The 16,573-nt window shown below is 39.3% G+C and overlaps 1 protein-coding gene across 9 annotated transcripts in view; it reads left to right on the top strand.

Annotated features, from left to right (window-relative positions):
* Positions 1-16,573, top strand: part of BANP (BTG3 associated nuclear protein) — a 310,059-nt gene that overhangs the window by 23,735 nt on the left and 269,751 nt on the right. For 7 of the 9 annotated variants that reach the window (XR_010608684.1, XM_065662285.1, XM_065662278.1 and 4 more), the window contains exons 5-6: positions 14,964-15,086; positions 15,968-16,143. Coding sequence is in view for 8 of the 9 variants with exons in the window: in XM_065662285.1 (XP_065518357.1) it covers positions 14,964-15,086; positions 15,968-16,143 (299 nt within the window). In the remaining variant the exon portion in view is untranslated. The remainder of the gene's footprint in view (positions 1-14,963; positions 15,087-15,967; positions 16,144-16,573) is intronic. The other 2 variants (XM_065662282.1, XM_065662283.1) reach the window with 1 other exon arrangement.

Here is a 16,573-nt window from a genome sequence, read left to right as displayed (position 1 = left end):
TGGACACAGGGGCTTGGAGCAAGCTGCTCCAGTGGAAGGGGTCCCTGCCCATGGCAGGGGTTGGAACTGGATGAGCTTTAAAGGACCCTTCTGGCCCAAACCATTCCATGATTCTTGAAGTGGAAGTGTTTTAGATAGGCTTGTCTGCAGTTAATTATGGTGTTGATAGTTTCAGTCAGGTAGTTTTAGGAAACAGTATGTGTCTTTTTTGCCTTAAGATAGGAAACAATTTTTTTTTTAACATGCAGAAGAGAATGCTTGATGCAGTTGTGAAACAGATGTGATGTATGAGCATGCTTTGTTTTTTGAGGTGTCTTTCATTAATAAAACTGTTAAGTTTAATTAAAACAATGTAATAGGGTTTGAAGAACAGGATTTGTCCATCCACTTTGTTTGCAGTGTGCTACTTGGCAAGCCTTTTGGCTCCAGATTTCCCAGGTTCCAAATCTGTGTTTCTGGTGTGTGATTGTTTCTTTGTTTACAAGTGGCTTTGTTGTAAAAAAATTGAAAACTGAGACGGTTTTAAATAAAATAGTAAAATAGAAGGAGTTGGGGTGGAAAAAATTGGAAGTAGGCTAACTTTTCTTCTAAATTTAGGAAAACTATTGTTTCTCCTGTATAAAGTCTTTAGGGGAAAAATCAAACAAACCTAAAGAAATATAATCAAGGTATTGGTATGAAACCCAAAATGGCTGGAATTCTGTTCCCCCCCGGCCCCTGCGCTGTGAGTTACAAACCCCTTGACCAACCTAATTACATGTTATCAGGTACTGAATAGCTTTTTCATTTTTGTAGCTTTTTTAATCAGAAGGTGTTTTATAGATTATAATAAACTATCCTACTATGTTAATCCAGGCTTTTAGAATAGTAATTTTTCAGTTCTTATCACTAAATAGTGGCTGTGGAGCTGCTGGTGTATATCGTTAACCTCTTTCCTATATTTGCTGCAGTTGATACTATAACTCATTAATTGATATAAACAACTACCCAAGTTTTATCTGTAGGTATTTTTCTTTCCTTTTTATTAATACATTAGTACATAAATTAGCATTATAAGCTTCGGGGATTCTTCCTGTCTTTAACTGAAACTGAGATGTCTGAAGACCCTCAATTTGCAGGAAGATGTATTTTTTGAGTAGCCAGTTTAAAACAATGCATGTATTGAGGAATATAGTATCCTGAAAGATGTATGGTACATGGTTTATTTTTGAGTTGCAGGTACATTACTCTGCCTGCTGTGAGCCTGAGCTCATGCATTGAACTTTAGGCCTGAAAAAATATTTCCCTGGAAGCAGATCCAGTCCCCAGGACAACTCAGCAGGCAGCTTAGCAAGATGTCAGTGATTTGGGGTGTTAATCAGAATGTATTATAAAGGTTTTGTTTGGAGCAGCTTTGGAGTTCATCAGGTTTTGAGGAATTCTTTCTGCTTTCTATAAGCAAGCCAGGTTTATTTATCCTTCAGTACATCTTGTGGTTGGGCATCTTTCTGGGGCCTCATGCAGCAGTGTCTTTAGTGCAGACCTTCAAGCCTGGGAGTGGCTGACAAAACCACAGATGAATTTCGATCATTGTTTTGGACTGGACCCTGGGGCATCAATAAACACATAACCTTTCCCAGTCACTTTCTGTCATCAGTCTCTGGTGCTGTGTGCAAACATTTATTTTAAATTACCAGTTCAAGTGTCATGTCTGTAGTTTCTGTTTAACAAATCTGTTCTGTTTAATGGATTTGTTTTCATGAAGAATTGAGGATGATTGTGCTATCCTGGTGTGAATAGCTCTTTCATGCAAGTCCGGTCTGTTTATGTCTGGGTATGGAGCGAGTTGAAGGAAAATGGCACAATTGTCTGTGATCTACTTTCACTGTGTTCATTTTGAGCACACTCACAATGAGGGAACAAAGTCAATATTAACAAAAGTTAAAGACTGTAATTAAAACTTTGTGACTTTAGAAGATTTTGCCCCTTTTTATGAATTTAAAAATTTTGCTTAGGATTCGAAGTTTCTTAAAGAGTCCAAATATAAGCAAAAATTTGATATGTGAGTAAAAGATTACTGGTAAAGTGGAAGTTTGGCTAAGGGAGTGAGAACGTGAACTGCCATTCATAATCGCATTGGTTTGCCAAGAGTGCTGTCAATTTCAGTGCCTTTTGAGGCTTCTGTTTTTATAGAATTACAGAATGGTTTGGGTTGAAAAGGACCTTAAGATCATCCAGACTGAACTCCTGCCATGGGCTGGGACACCTTTCACTAGACTATATAACCTAAGTCTCTGTCCTGCCTGGCCTTGAACACTGCCAGGGATGGAGCATTTACCAGTTCCTTGGGCAACCCATTCCAGTGCCTCACCACCCTCACAGTAAAGAACTTCCTCCTTATATCCAATCTAAACTTCCCCTGTTTCAGTTTGAACCCATCTCCCCTTGTCCTGCAGTCCCTGATGAAGAGTCCCTCTCCAGTATCTTTGTTGCCCCCCTTCAGGTACTGGAAGGCTGCTATGAGGTCTCCTCGCAGCTTCTCTTCTCCAGGCTGAAAAGCCTCAACTTCCTCAGCCTGTCTTCATACGGGAAGTGCCCCAGTCCCCTGATCATCCTCGTGGCCTCCTCTGGACTTGTTCCAGCAGTTCCATGTCCTTTTTATGCTGAGGACACCAGAACTGCACACAATGCTCCAGGTGAGGTCTCACGAGAGCAGAGGGGCAGGATCACCTCCTTCGACCTGCTGGTCACGCTCCTTTGGATGCAGCCCAGCACATGGTGGGGTTTCTGGGCTGTGAGCGCACACTGCAGCCAGATTAGGTACATTTTCTCATCAACCAACACCCCCAAGTCCTTCTCCGCAGGGCTGCTCTGAATCTCTTCTCTGCCCGACCTGTGGCTGTGCCTGGGATTGCTCTGACCCAGGTGTAGGACCTTGCCCTTCTCATTGTCGAACTTCATGAGGTTGGCATTGGCTACCTCTGAAGTTTATAGAGGTCCCTCTGGATGGCATCCCTTCCTTCCAGCGTATCAACTGAACCACACAGCTTGGTGTCATCGGCAAACTTGCTGAGGGTGCAGTCAAACCTGCTTCTGTTTTCAGTTCTTCTGTCTGCTGTTGGGGTTTTGCTTGTTTCCTTTTTCTTAGCTCCTCACTGCAAAGCAGGTGATAAAGGGATTTGTTTCATGTGCATTTGTTTATAAAACCATACACACTCACACACTCTCAAGTTGAATGTGTGCATTATGCTTTGTATGGCTTTCTGAAAGGAAGTTAGCTACTATCACCTTACACTACCAGGTAGTGATGAGCAGTATTTTAGTCTGGAAAAACTGTGTGGCTTGAATTAAGTAAGTAGATAGGTGAAAAACCTAAATACCTTCTTGATGTATAGTAGACACATTTATCTGAAAATTTTGGTTCTGTCTTGCATTCAAAAATACAGTTTATGAAACTGCACTAATCAAATAAAGGAACCATTTGTCAGCTGCTCTTTTCTTTATCTGGCATAGTGATAGTTTCTTTGGCTGTGGTGCAAAAAAAACCAAGATCCCAGTCTTGACATCTTTGATTCTCCGAAAACATGTAAATACTTTCCAAAGTCTCCTAATTTGTCAGAAGAACTTGTCAGCCTCAACATCTCAAGACCGATTCTGGTCCTGCATAGTAGTAAGAATACCTATTTACATATTTTTGTTTTACCTGTATTGAAACACATGTTTCGTGGAGAAGTACCTGCTGCAGATTAAATTGACGTCTGTGATTCATTATAATTAGGATCACTACAACTTGATACTGATAATAGTTCAAGAACTCTCATGACTGATTTTATTGGGTTCTTTTTTTGCTGTATATCTTGCAAGATCCACAGCTGCAGTGCTGTAAATTGTGGTAATTCTTGCTTTGGACTTTTATGGTAGAGACTTAAATATTTTGAAATGAAGCTTGCCCTGTTGGTTTTCTGTATGGAGTTTTTGTTGTAGATCATCAGCAAGTGATTTTTTTTTTTGTTATAAACCATCAGATTGTGAAAATTTTATGCTTACTCCCTTCACTGCTGAGAGTTAAAATTCACACAAGACTAAGGAGAAACGGCATCTTGGATTTAAGTAGCTTGTACAGCAGTGTTCTCATTGGAATTTCACATTCCATTATTGTTGCATTAAGATATTGAGGAGCCAAGTGTTTAGTAATTTGTTGTTGGGATTTGATAAATTCAGAAACAATATATAATGTCCAGATAGCATTTAGGTTGAGAGTGCAAGGTCGGTTATGGAATTAAAAAGACAATGTAGTACTAATATTTCATCTGTGTTTTGGAGAGTTCAATAATTCATGCATGTATGGGATGGAACTCTGCAAACCTTTTCAGATTGACCAAGACTTGAACTGTGTTGATTCATTCTTCCAAGTCCAGTTTTCTTAGGTTAATGGTTTCTGATGAAATATTGTTTATAATAGTCCAGTGATTCAAATGAGAGCCTAGCAAGTAGCAGCTGATAACTTATGTCTGAGACATAAATGCAAAATATGTGGCTTGGATCTTTTTAATTGTGGTGCTGTTTAAAATGTGCCTGCGAGGCTTAACATTCAAAGTCCTTTGGAGAGACACAGCTTTGAATTCTTAAATATAATGCTAGCTAAGATTTTCAGCAGTATGCACTGAAAATAAAGTCTTAGGTAATAAACTCTCTTCTTCAGAGGATTTGGTTTTGTAATGTGTTACAAGGCCAATTTTTTTCCCCCGTTTGCCAGGTAATTGGACAGTAAATTTTCACAGCTGCTACTCTTAACCCATGGCAAGTGTGAAATCCTTTAACTTAGGAGGCTTAAAGCATCGGAAGTAACTTGTGCTTGCTCTGAACCACACGTGGGTAAACAGTTTATTCCCACTTAGCTAGTACACAGGGACTTTGTTCTGTGTCTAATACTTCAGTGAATCCTTTTATTCTCATTTTGTAAAGAAAAAAACCTATGTGAAAGCCACGGCACAAAAGCAGAAGGGCAGTTGTGTGAAGTCCCTTGTGGCACAGCGTATTGCTATTCACAATAGTGATCTAGGGAACAAGAGAACTGAGTGTGCACAGAATTTGCCCCTTGTGCCAAGACATTTTAGAAATCCACATCCTTTATTTGTTAAGGGTATCTGAGAATGAAAAAGAGAGTCATGCATGAGGATCAAAAAGGCTTTCAGTTTTATAGATTAGGGGTGGCATTTACTATTGTAATTAGTGTCTAAGAGCATTTTAAACCAATTATAGTAGTATTAAAATGTGGGTTAACCTGCCCCCTTGCCAAAACCGTTAAGGGTCATATTAGATGAATTCTGGGGAAAACAGAACATTGGCTCTTATTCTGTGGTTCTGTGAGCATAGCCAGCTATTGCATTCAAAAAGTTAATGTAAAGGGTACATGACTTGAGATTTGGTTCAGGATAAATGCCTTCATATGGCTTATGCTTTTCCTTTTACCTAAATAACAATGGAAAAGAATTATTATGTTTAATGGAAGTGGACAGTTTTTACCTCATGAATGTTGTAAAACGTCTGAAAATTGTTAGTAGGATTATATTTTAGTGAAAGCCTAAAAATCTTACTATATTTATATCAATGCACTGGATTGTATAAGCATGTTACGTACTCTGTATTTCAAGAAGTAATTTGTAGAGCATGTAATAAACAGAAGGGGGCAGAAAAGCCTTATATATTCATTTGGATTCCAGTTTTGAGAATTTAAATCTTTTAATGTTACAGTCTCTGGAGATTATTTGGAGTTTGAAAATGCAGCAGTAAGAGCACTCTCTGGAAACTTTTCCTGTCAGTTGGGGTATTTAATTCTGAGTACAACAAAACGAATGAATGGAGAGGAGAGCAGCTAATGAGTTTGTGATTAAAGGGGGGAAGTTTTCATTTTCCTCTGGAAAGAACAGAACTTTGTGTTTCAAAGTAATTTGCATACCAGTTTACACCAAACTCAAGTACCAGTATTTTTAACAGTTGTGAAACTAACTGGTGTTGCTACTCATGGAAAGTAATACATAGTAGTATAGTTTTAAAAGAAATAATCTACAGTGGTTTTGGAGAGTCCTAGCTTTACTTCAAGCAAGGTGGGAAGGAGCTATAGATGAACTTAAAGCTTCAAAAGAATGAAACAGACCAACATCTAGCAAGGTCTCGGCAAGGTTGGTGAGATGGCAGAGAGCCAGTCTTCCATCTGCTTTATTTGGCTAGAGATGCTATTTAACTGATACATTTCCAAACGTAAAAAACACACTGTTTGGAATCTGAATGTCTTTCCAAACAGAATTTTTCCTTTTCGTGGAACTGTACTTTTTTGCATATCTTTAGCTTTGTTCCATATTGAAGGGTGGAGTATGAGACAGGAAATCTGCTCCTAATAACTTTTAAAATTGTATTCTTTGTGAAAAGTCAAGAGCAGTATTTCTTCAGTATCCCTTCAGGGTATATGGAAATTAAAGATTCAGTACCAGCTCTCAGAGTAGCAGCATCCTTGGCCTATATATAAAAATATATGTGTGGTGGCAAGTGTGGTTGGGTAGTTGTGAAAAGCGAGAGAACAGCGGTACATGATAGAAGTTATTTACATATCTGCTCTATAAGAGTTGTGTGTTTGAGTTCTGTTTGCAGAACCCTAATGTTGTATTTATTTACAGTTTGTTGTTATCTGGTGACCATCAAGGCGTCAGTTAACTAGTGTCTTGAAAGCCAGTCTATAACACTACTTCCCTCACCCCCAAACATCTAGTGCCACATAACTAAGACTTATGCTGACTTACTTTGTAAGAAATTTTGGAAAATAAATCTAGAAGTAGCTAATTTCATAATAAAGGGTTCAAAGTCTTTAGTTTTTTTCATACAGTGTTTTTTAAACATAGCAGTTCCTATTTTAGTACTAAGGCTGCAGTAGATCACTCATAGTAACTGTGTTCAAGATCAGTCAAGCCTGCATATCCCTTACAGATCAGCCTTTTTGCATTTTGTGTTTAATTCAATCTCCAGTATGCTGCATTACTACTACTTCTCTAGTTCAGGAAGTTAAGGCTCAAGGGTAACAACTGTTAATTTCTTTGTGTACTGTCTGGAAAAATATCTTTGCTGTTGTATTACCTCTGTCTTTTTAATCTTACATTCATCTTTAAAAATGCTTGTATTTGGAATCATAGAACAGTTAGAGTTGGAAAGGACCTCACAATCATCAAGTTCCATCTGCCCTGCCATGGGCAGGGACACCTCACACTGGACCATGTCACCCAAGGCTCTGTCCAGCCTAGCTGTGAATACCGCCAGGGATGGAGCATTCGCAGCCTCCTTGGGCAACCCATTCCAGTGCCTCACCACCCTGACAGTAGAGAACTTCTTCCTTATATCCAATGTAAACTTCCCCTGTTTCAGTTTTAACCCGTCACCCCTTGTCCTGTCACTACAGTCCCTGATGAAGAGTTCCTCCCCAGCATCCCTATAGCCCCCTTCAGATACCAGAAGGCTGCTCTGAGGTCTCCACAGAGCCTTCTCTTCTCCAGGCTGAACAACTTTCTCAGCCGATCTTCCTTTTGAAGCAGCCCAGCACATGTTGGGGGGGGTGGTGGGGGGTGTGTGTGTGTGTCGGGTCTGTGCTCTGAAGGCACAATGCAGCTCCAAGCATTAATTATAGGTGCTGGCAACTGACTGGGAATGCTGGGATGGAATGATGCCCTCTTCCCCCAACACACCTAGTTTAAAGCTTTCTTGACCAGCCTGGCAAGCCTCCTACTAAAACTGTGTTTCCCCTTTGCTGTCAGGTCAGCTCCACCAGCCTCCAGCAGACCTGGCTTCCCAAATCGAGTCCCATGTTCTACATACCCAAACCCTTGACTATGGCACCACCATTCTAACCATTTATTAACCTGGCCAATCCTCCTAGCCTTTTTATGGTACTCCCCTTTATCCTGGAGAATGGATGAAAAGACTGTCTGAGCTCCAGAGCCCCTAACCACCTCTCCCAGGGCTCTGTAGTCCTTCTTAATGTTCTCCTGGCTACTGCTGTCTATATCCCTAGCACCCACATGGACATCTAGAAGTGGGTAATAGTCAGTGGGACTTACTAGACCAAGCAGCCGCTCTGCAACATCGCTGATCTGAGCCCCTGTTAGGCAGCACACCTTGCTTGAGACTGGGTCAGGCTGACAGATGGGTGCCTCTGTGCCTTTCAAAGTAGAGTCCCTGTTTATAAGTCATGGCCTGTTCATTTCTTGTCCATAATCAGAGACTAATAATCAATGACATTTGTTAGCAGTATTTTTCAATTCTAGTTGTTTGCATGTGGCCTACTGGTTTTGGTGCTGTTGTATATCTGCTGAGGCCAAAAGGTTTATTGTGCATTGATCTTTTATGTACCTTCAGTTGAGTTTGAAGTAAAAGAAATTATTGTGGGTTCTCTTTCCCTGCCCCCCTCCCCCTTCTTTTTTTTCCCCTTAAAAATAAACCCAAACAGAACAAACCCCCCAGAAACTTCACCAGAAATGGTATCCAGTTGCTTACATACCTATATCGTAAGATCCCTAAAGGAACCCCCTTGTTTTAAGTGGTGGGCTCTTCAGGTCCCTTGTAGCTTGACTGTTGGTTAGTTGTTGAGCTAGTTGGAAATGGGTGTTGTCATTTGTGGATGACTACACTTGATTGTTTGTACAGGTGTGTTTAGCTTTTCTCAGAGCAGAATAATCCACAACAGAAGTTAACAGCTTTTAAAATTGGTTGATAAAATAGGTCTTAAAGCTAGTGATTCATGTCTTTGATTGTCAGCCAATTCAGAGGCTCTCTCTAGGTGAGGCTGTATACAACAAACTCCATATAAATGTGTTTTGTGACTTGGAAAATGTCTGGCTCTTACTTATTTGAGCAGAAAATTTGATGTTAAATGTTTTTAAGCTGTTAACAGTATGTTTTAATAACTGCTGTATTTGCTTTATCTTTATTATAAATTGATTACAGCTTTCTCAGTTTTCACATCCATGAATCTCTCTAGTGACGGCTGGTGTACTTTGGCTTGTCGTTTCACAGGATCTAAACATTAGTGCTGTCTTTATAATGTCTGCTCTTATGTGATGTTCCAGATGCAAAGAATCCAAAGATAATTTTTGATGGCTGAATTCTCACTGGAAATGATGGATAATACTGCTGCTTTTCTGGCAATTGACTTGACCGGGTGAATGCAGTTTAAGGGATGTTAAAATTTTAACTGTTCAAGTGCCCATACAGCTTCCTGCCCTACAGCAGGTGTTCTACTGGTCTTCATCTTGGTGAAGCATATGATTGTTGGCGAGTTTGCTCTCTCCTGGGTGGTGAGGAGCTGCATTCATTGTTTTTTGACATAAATCCAGTGTAATTTTGTGTATGCTTTGCCAGTTTGTGGTTTTGTTCATGCATACCATAGTGTAAATTCATAAGTCAGTTTTCTCATTCCTGTTTGGATATGGAATCTTAACTGTATGTGCAGAAGGCAAAGGAAGCAGGTGGTCATCAAGAGGAAGAAGCAATTAGCATTATCTCCCTAAATGGTGATGGAAAGAGGCAGAGTGGCTGGTGTTACAGATGAACACAAGTGTTAGTGAAAGATAGAAAAGAAAGTAAGGAAAATGCCACACTTCTAAAATGGTATTTTTCCGTATAATTTGAAAAACATGTAGGTTTTCCTCATGGCAAGGCTAATTGAAATATTCCTCCAGACACCTGCCCCCACCCCCCTATGAGCTATATACACTTAAGTCTTCATTTTCCACCCCACAGCAGTAAACTGGAAGATGTGAGAATTCAAGGTCTGTTTCCCAGACTTGCTTTCCTTAGGCTGTGTTTGGTTGGAGAGCTTCAGAACAAGCAGTCTGCCAGCGCTAACTCCAACTCCAGCCTTCCTGATCCCCTCTTTTTCTGTATCTCCTTCTGAGATGTACACTAGAGGATGAGACGATATCCTCAGGAGCCCTACCTCCATGTAAGCAGCACCCGCTGTGTGAGTGTTGGAGTGATCGCATGGTATTACATGGCCAAGAAACAGCAGTTTGTGAGGCTGTGGCTAGTTCAGAGTCTCGAAGCTGACCTCTTAAGTTACCTACTTGCAAGATCACATGTTCAAAGGAGGCTCAGAAGTGGTCTAAATAGAGCACTTGTATTTGAAAACTTTAGTCTGATTTTCATCACAAGTCATTTTCATTGGTTTAGAGAAATGTTTTTGATCTTGTACCTTGTGGAAGATAGAAATGTCAGTTTCTTATTCTTTATTTTTCTCTTTCTAAATGAAAACCTCATATGGGAAGAGGAGGAGATGATGGTCCTGGTATTGCCAAAAGTTCTTTTATGTCATTGGGTGCATTCTGTGTGATTGACAGGTTGTTGGCCATGAAAAACCAACAGTTAAGACTAATGATCATATCTATGACTCACACATTTCCATTCTGAAAACTATCTTTGGCAGCAATTTTCTTATGCAAAATGTAGACTGTCCTTTTATATATAAAAAAAAGAGAAGAGGCAGAGGCTAAATGTGTACACTTGAAAATCGTTATCTGGTATGTTTATTTTTTCTATAAATACTTTCACCTCTAAGTTAACAGAGTATTTGGTAAACTGCATTAAAAAGTATTTCCCAGAATATAATATTATCTGTAGGTTGCATGCATTTTAAATTTTTCACTGAGCTGTGTCCAAGAATAGGAAAATTGCAGGACGAGTCTCTCCCAAGTTCTAATGCTTATGGGGAAAGGAGCACGTGAAAACAAGTGGAAAGTCCTGAAGCCTGTGCAGCAACACAGGGTTTCTGAAGCACTCCCCCTGACCCTTCTTAATGTTTTCTTTCCATCTTCTCCATGAGTATAGTACTGGCAGCACTTGTAGGAAGAATTGCTTCATTTGGGATCAGAGTGAATATCAGAAGCTTTCCTCCTTTGTAATTTGTTTTCTGTATTTTAGTATATAAGTAATGATTAAAGTAAATTCATCACCAGCGTGAGTTGTACAGACTGAAAAAAGTTAGAATAATCTGGTATGAGGGTGAGCAAGGCTGAAATAATTTTTAATGATTTCCTCTGGATTTTTGTCAGGTTAGCTCAATATTTGGCTTTCCATAGAATTCTTTATTTAATTTCATGTATATTAACATATATGTATAGTAACATGTATATCTGCATAAAGAGGATGTGGAACTGTTGGAACAAGTCCAGAGGAGGGCATGAGGATGATCAGGGGACTGGAGCACCTCCCGTATGAAGACAGGCTGAGAAAGTGGGGGCTGTTCATCCTGGAGAAGAGAAGGCTGCGTGGAGACCTCATAGCAGCCTTCCAGTACCTGAAGGGGGGCTATAGGGATGCTGGGGAGGGACTCTTCATCAGGGACTGTAGTGACAGGACAAGGGGTAACGGGTTAAAACTGAAACAGGGGAAGTTTAGATTGGATATAAGGAGGAAGTTCTTTACTGTAAGGGTGGTGAGGCACTGGAGTGGGTTGCCCAGGGAGGTTGTGAATGCTCCATCCCTGGAGGTGTTCAAGGCCAGGTTGGACAGAGCCTTGGGTGACATGGTCCAGTGTGAGGTGTCCCTGCCCGGATTGGAACTGGGTGATCTTAAGGTCCTTTCTAACCCTAACTATTCTATGATTCTATAATTCTATATTCATTGTATTTCTTGTTGTCTCTAGAATAAATAATCTAAAAACAGAGAGTAGAACAGCTCACAAGAAATTTAACAGGAAGCATATTCCCATATCTGCAGGGAATCTTGTGGATATTCATTTCTCCTGTGTACAAGTTGGAGCCTAAGACAATCCTGTGAAATTCTCCTTCTTCAAGCATAGTGGAACCTTTTTGTATTAGTCCCTGTTGTTATTTTCTTCCAGATAAGTAACTGCTCAAGTTTAACAGCATCAGCTCGGAAAAATTTCTGCCTCCTGATGCCTCAATGTCAGAATTCGTTAGCAAATTCTGTTGCCATTCTTGTTCAATGTCTATCATGGACCAGAATTGTAGTTCCTTGGTTAGCATTTATGATTTGAGTTGAGAGGTTACCCCATTCACCCCATGTGGATTGCTTTTGAAAGCATCATTCTTCAGGAGTTAAGCATAAAACATAAGTAATTTCTTCTTTAAGAGTGAAAAAGAATTGAGTTTTACTGGAGTCTTTGTGTTAGTAGATACAGATACTCTTATCCAACGCTAACGATTCCTGATAATAAACAAGAAACTCCAGTTATTTTCAGACTAGAGCTCCTACTCAGGAGAGAGAAATCACGGAGAGAGGTTAGTTGGTGGTTGTAGATTTGTTGTGTGGTGTTGAACATTTCCAAACAATTATTCTAGCTGTCCTCTACCCCTGTCTTTCATGTGACTTTTGCTTTTCTTCCAAACTGCTTTATGGATTCTTTGATTCCTTACAACTTGAGAACAGTTCATTTCCACATGTAAAACAATTGGTGGACAATTTGGTGGTAGTTGTGGCTTGTTGCAGGAGTTTTCTTTGTGATGTGGTGTCTGGTTTTGTCTTTGTGCTGTATAACCAGGAAAATACGTGTCAGTAAAATGAAATGTTTAGTTAGTGGCTCCTCGCAAAACAACTGCAGGTGGATTTTTCTTGTCCACTCTACTAACTGGGAAAAGTTAATTCTTGGAGAGGAGCCAGTGTTTTCGTGGGTGTTCGTTTAGGGATAAATTGTAAAAAATGTTTATGCATTAAAGTAAGCAAGCTTGAACATAACACTGATGCTTTGAAGAGGGGATAAATCTGCACTGGTGGGCTATATAAAAGCATTTCCTTATTCTAGATTTGCTTAAATTAGCTATATGCCATCCAGCTCACTCTCTAGATTGCCTTCCTTAAAAATGAATATTCCTAAAGAAAACCTCCAAGTCAACCCCCCCAACTTCTTCCTTATTTTATGCCAATTTTATTGCTAAGTCTCTCTTTTCCAAATATAAACTTAATATGAGTAAAATCCTAAGGACTTTTATAAATGCAGTTTTATTGCATTTATCTCTACAGCTGAAATTAATTATTCAGAGTGTTCATTAAAAATAAGCTTTGGTAAGTGACATTTTAAACAGGCATTCAGAAGTGATTTCAGGAAAGATGGTGATAAAGAACAGTGTCTAAAAGGAAGTGTAAAATTCTTGAACATTTTAAACCAGCCTGTGAAAACTTCAAATGTGGCTATGTGGACAATTTGGGGTATGTAACAGAAACACATAGTATTGATGCTAGACGGGGGGGGCTGCTAGCATTGCCACTGCCAAGTATTGCATTTATCAAGTGTTTGGTGTGAGTCATTTTTGTTTTGAAATGTTTGGTGCTGGCATTGAGAAAATAGACAGAAGTTGACTTTTTTTTTTTTTTTTTACAATAAAGAATGTGTAGGGTTTTTTTCCCTTTGATAATGGAGAAAATTCTGAGAAGGTGACTATGGAAGCATCATAAACTGCTACACTCTAGATAGCAGCTGAAAAAAACCTAACAGAACCTCCCCATTTATTGCTTAATATGCTGAAATTCATATACAGATGAAAAGCTATAGCACAGTCAACACTCATCTGTGATGAGACAAACATGTTCTAGAGCTTCTCAAGGTTTGCAGTCCACCTGATCCTTGGCAGCCCATGAGGAATTATATTTGTTGCTAGCACCAGATGCAGTTATTGTTAAAGGAAGGTAGTCCTGGGCCTGTTCTCAACCACTTTATCTGTGCCAAAGTTGATTTGCTCAAAGTTGATCCTTAGCTCTTAGGGCAGTTTCCTATCTTTTATTTAAGTCTTACAATGGCTATTATAGCACCTAAAGTCTTAAGTAGACACATGAATATTTAAGCAGTGAGGCAGCCTATTACAGCTGTAATAAACAGTTGCTGTCATTAGATTTGTGCGTTTCAACAATTAGTTAAGAGATACAGTTAGGAAAAAAAAATGTCCATCAGTCATATTTGAGATGTTGGACAGTAAAAGCAATAGTGGGCTATCTATTGTGGGAAGCAGAGAGAAAGAAGAAAATGTGTGATTTAGAGACAGAGAAGGCTTTCTTCTAAGTTCTCTCCTTAAGTTTACCATGAGTACAGTGAAAACAGTCTTAAGTATCAAAACCATGCCTTAGAATATTGAGTAATGGTGTGGGAATAATGTTTATAATCTGTGAAACCAAATCAAATGATAAGCTGCATGCCAGGGCCAATTAGCTCTCATATTTACTTTTGTATTATAATATAGATCTAATACGTTTTTTTCTATGCAACATTTGTCTAGTAATTTTCTTCTACATTGTAAGTGCTGCTGAAGGCTTTCTGGTTTCTCACAAGCTAAATGCTTTTCTGTTTTAAATATTTGGGTTTTGTATGTTAAATGCACACAAGAATTAGTTCAGTCTTGTCATTATTTGAAGCTGCAGTCTGTCCCTGTTGTCTTTTGATGCCCCTAGTACTCCTCTTGTCTTCCTGCCCTCCACAAGCCCCCAGCCCTGCAAGACAATGCATGTTTTTTAACTAAACTCATCATCCCATTTTGCAATAAACACTTTTACATTATTTTTCCTGAGAATTATCCTACTCAAATGGTGCATTACCATGTAAGTCGGCCGTAGATTTCTGCAAATGCTCACTCTCAGACTTTTCAAAGCAAAAATCTGGTGGCTCTTTGGAGCAGTGATTTACAGACTTTTTTCCTGTGTATCTTGAGTTGATGAATTCCTTATTGCTTTGCCAGGAGTGGTAGACTTCTGTATAATTCCGTTGAAGCTGTGTGTCCCCTGAAAAAGTTGAGTACTTGAAATGGTACAGATGTCAAATGCGATGGATTACCAGTGTTAGCATTTGATACAGAACTGTGATGCTGGGAGAAAGAGCAAGGCATACAGGCAGTTTCTGCTTCCAAGTAGGCTGTTTAAACCGTAAGACTCTGTTAATGTATTATTTATAAGATCTGCTCCTTTACATTCCATTTTCCTTTCTGATTTTTGTCTTGTAGTGTTGTCCCTCAGACAACAGTAATACTGAACAATGACCGGCAGAATTCAATTGTAGCCAAGATGGTTGGGCAGGAAGAGCCCCTGAGCAGAGCAGCGGATTCTCTGGAAAATATCCTTAGCAAGTTAGTAGCGGTTACGGGAATCTTCCCCCATCATTCCCTCCTTTGAGAGATGAAGTCTCTGCAGCATTTTGAAGACAAAAAATGAGGAATGTTCTAGGTGATGGTGTAGGGGGTGGCATGGAACTGGTACCTGAATATTTACTGGGTGGACAGTTCTGCCTATAGAGGCCTTGTATCAACAGGCAAGGTATAAAGCAATGCTTCACTGATGATGGGATGAGAGTAGGTTGGAGGATGCAGGATTAGTTCAATGTTAGTTGAAAGAAAGAGTGTCCGCAGCTCCATTTTACATGGATGCATAATCACATAGGAACGTGCCAAGATCCTGTATTTAACCTGCTGAAGAAGGAATATGCAGCCACCCAGGAAGGCTTGTTAGAATGTATACTGTCTAAAGCAAATTTTAAATAAAGTGGAACTGGAGATTTTGGGTAGAAAATGTTCTTTATTTTTATAATTTTTTTTGGTTGGTTTCCACATTTGGCCTAGACTTTTCCATTGATGCAAATTTAGAAAGTGTATCTAAAACTTTTTTTTTTTTCTGCAGTTTTCTTTCAATTTTATTTTGCTGGATAGCAAAAAAAGGAAAAAAGTGATTAGTCTGTGTTTTGAATGCATATGTTAGTGTGTGCCTGTGCTGCTCTAATTTTTTTGCATCCCAAGTGGATCCTACAGAGAAATTACAGACAGGCATTTGGCATGGATGTATAAACAGTAGCGTAAGATCATAACTTGAGTTACAAACAGGAGTAGGCTTGTTTAAAGGAGTATACTTTTATAATATATGTAATTTTGTCAGTGTTTTCAATTCCCTCACAATGATGCTATTCCTAAAGAAGGATTGTGTTTTTCCCAAAGTTATCTACTTTTCTTTTCCATAGTGCTGTTCCTGGGCGTAGGCAGAACACCATAGTGGTGAAAGTTCCTGGCCATGACGACAGTCACAATGAAGATGGAGAGAGTGGCTCTGAGGCCAGTGACTCAGTTTCCAACAGCGGACAAATAGGAAGCCAAAGTATTGGAAACAATGTCACCCTTATTACGCTGAACTCTGAAGGTATGCTCATCTAACTGTAAGACTACTTGAGCAGAGTAAATGTGGTGGTGGAATGAATTGGAAGCTTCAGAGGTCATATCACAGGTCCAACTTGGAATTGTTAGGCAGCACAGCGAGCATCAGATAGGAGTGAACCAATCTGAATGAGTCATTTGTTTGTTTCATTTTTGCAGGCAGAAGAGCTAATTTAAATTACTTGTAAAAAGTAGCCCCTACTGAAGCAGTGTAGCTTTAAACCCTCTAAATTAACAGATGCAACCTGCAGGGTTTCCTATCACCAAGCTGAAATATTGTGTCAGGAAAAAAAATGCCTTCTCTGGAAAATAAAAACTACTGGTACCATTTGTTCCTGTTATTTACTATGGTAGTCCACTTACGTAATTTTTATGAATGTAAAATAGTTGTTTTAGCAATAGTAAACAATTTTTAT

The sequence above is a fragment of the Lathamus discolor genome, chromosome Z (genome assembly GCF_037157495.1).
Source record: "Lathamus discolor isolate bLatDis1 chromosome Z, bLatDis1.hap1, whole genome shotgun sequence".
NCBI classification, from domain to species: Eukaryota; Metazoa; Chordata; class Aves; order Psittaciformes; family Psittacidae; genus Lathamus; species Lathamus discolor.
The sequence above is the reverse complement of the archived record's forward strand: the minus strand, read 5'-3'. Positions and strand labels throughout refer to the sequence as shown.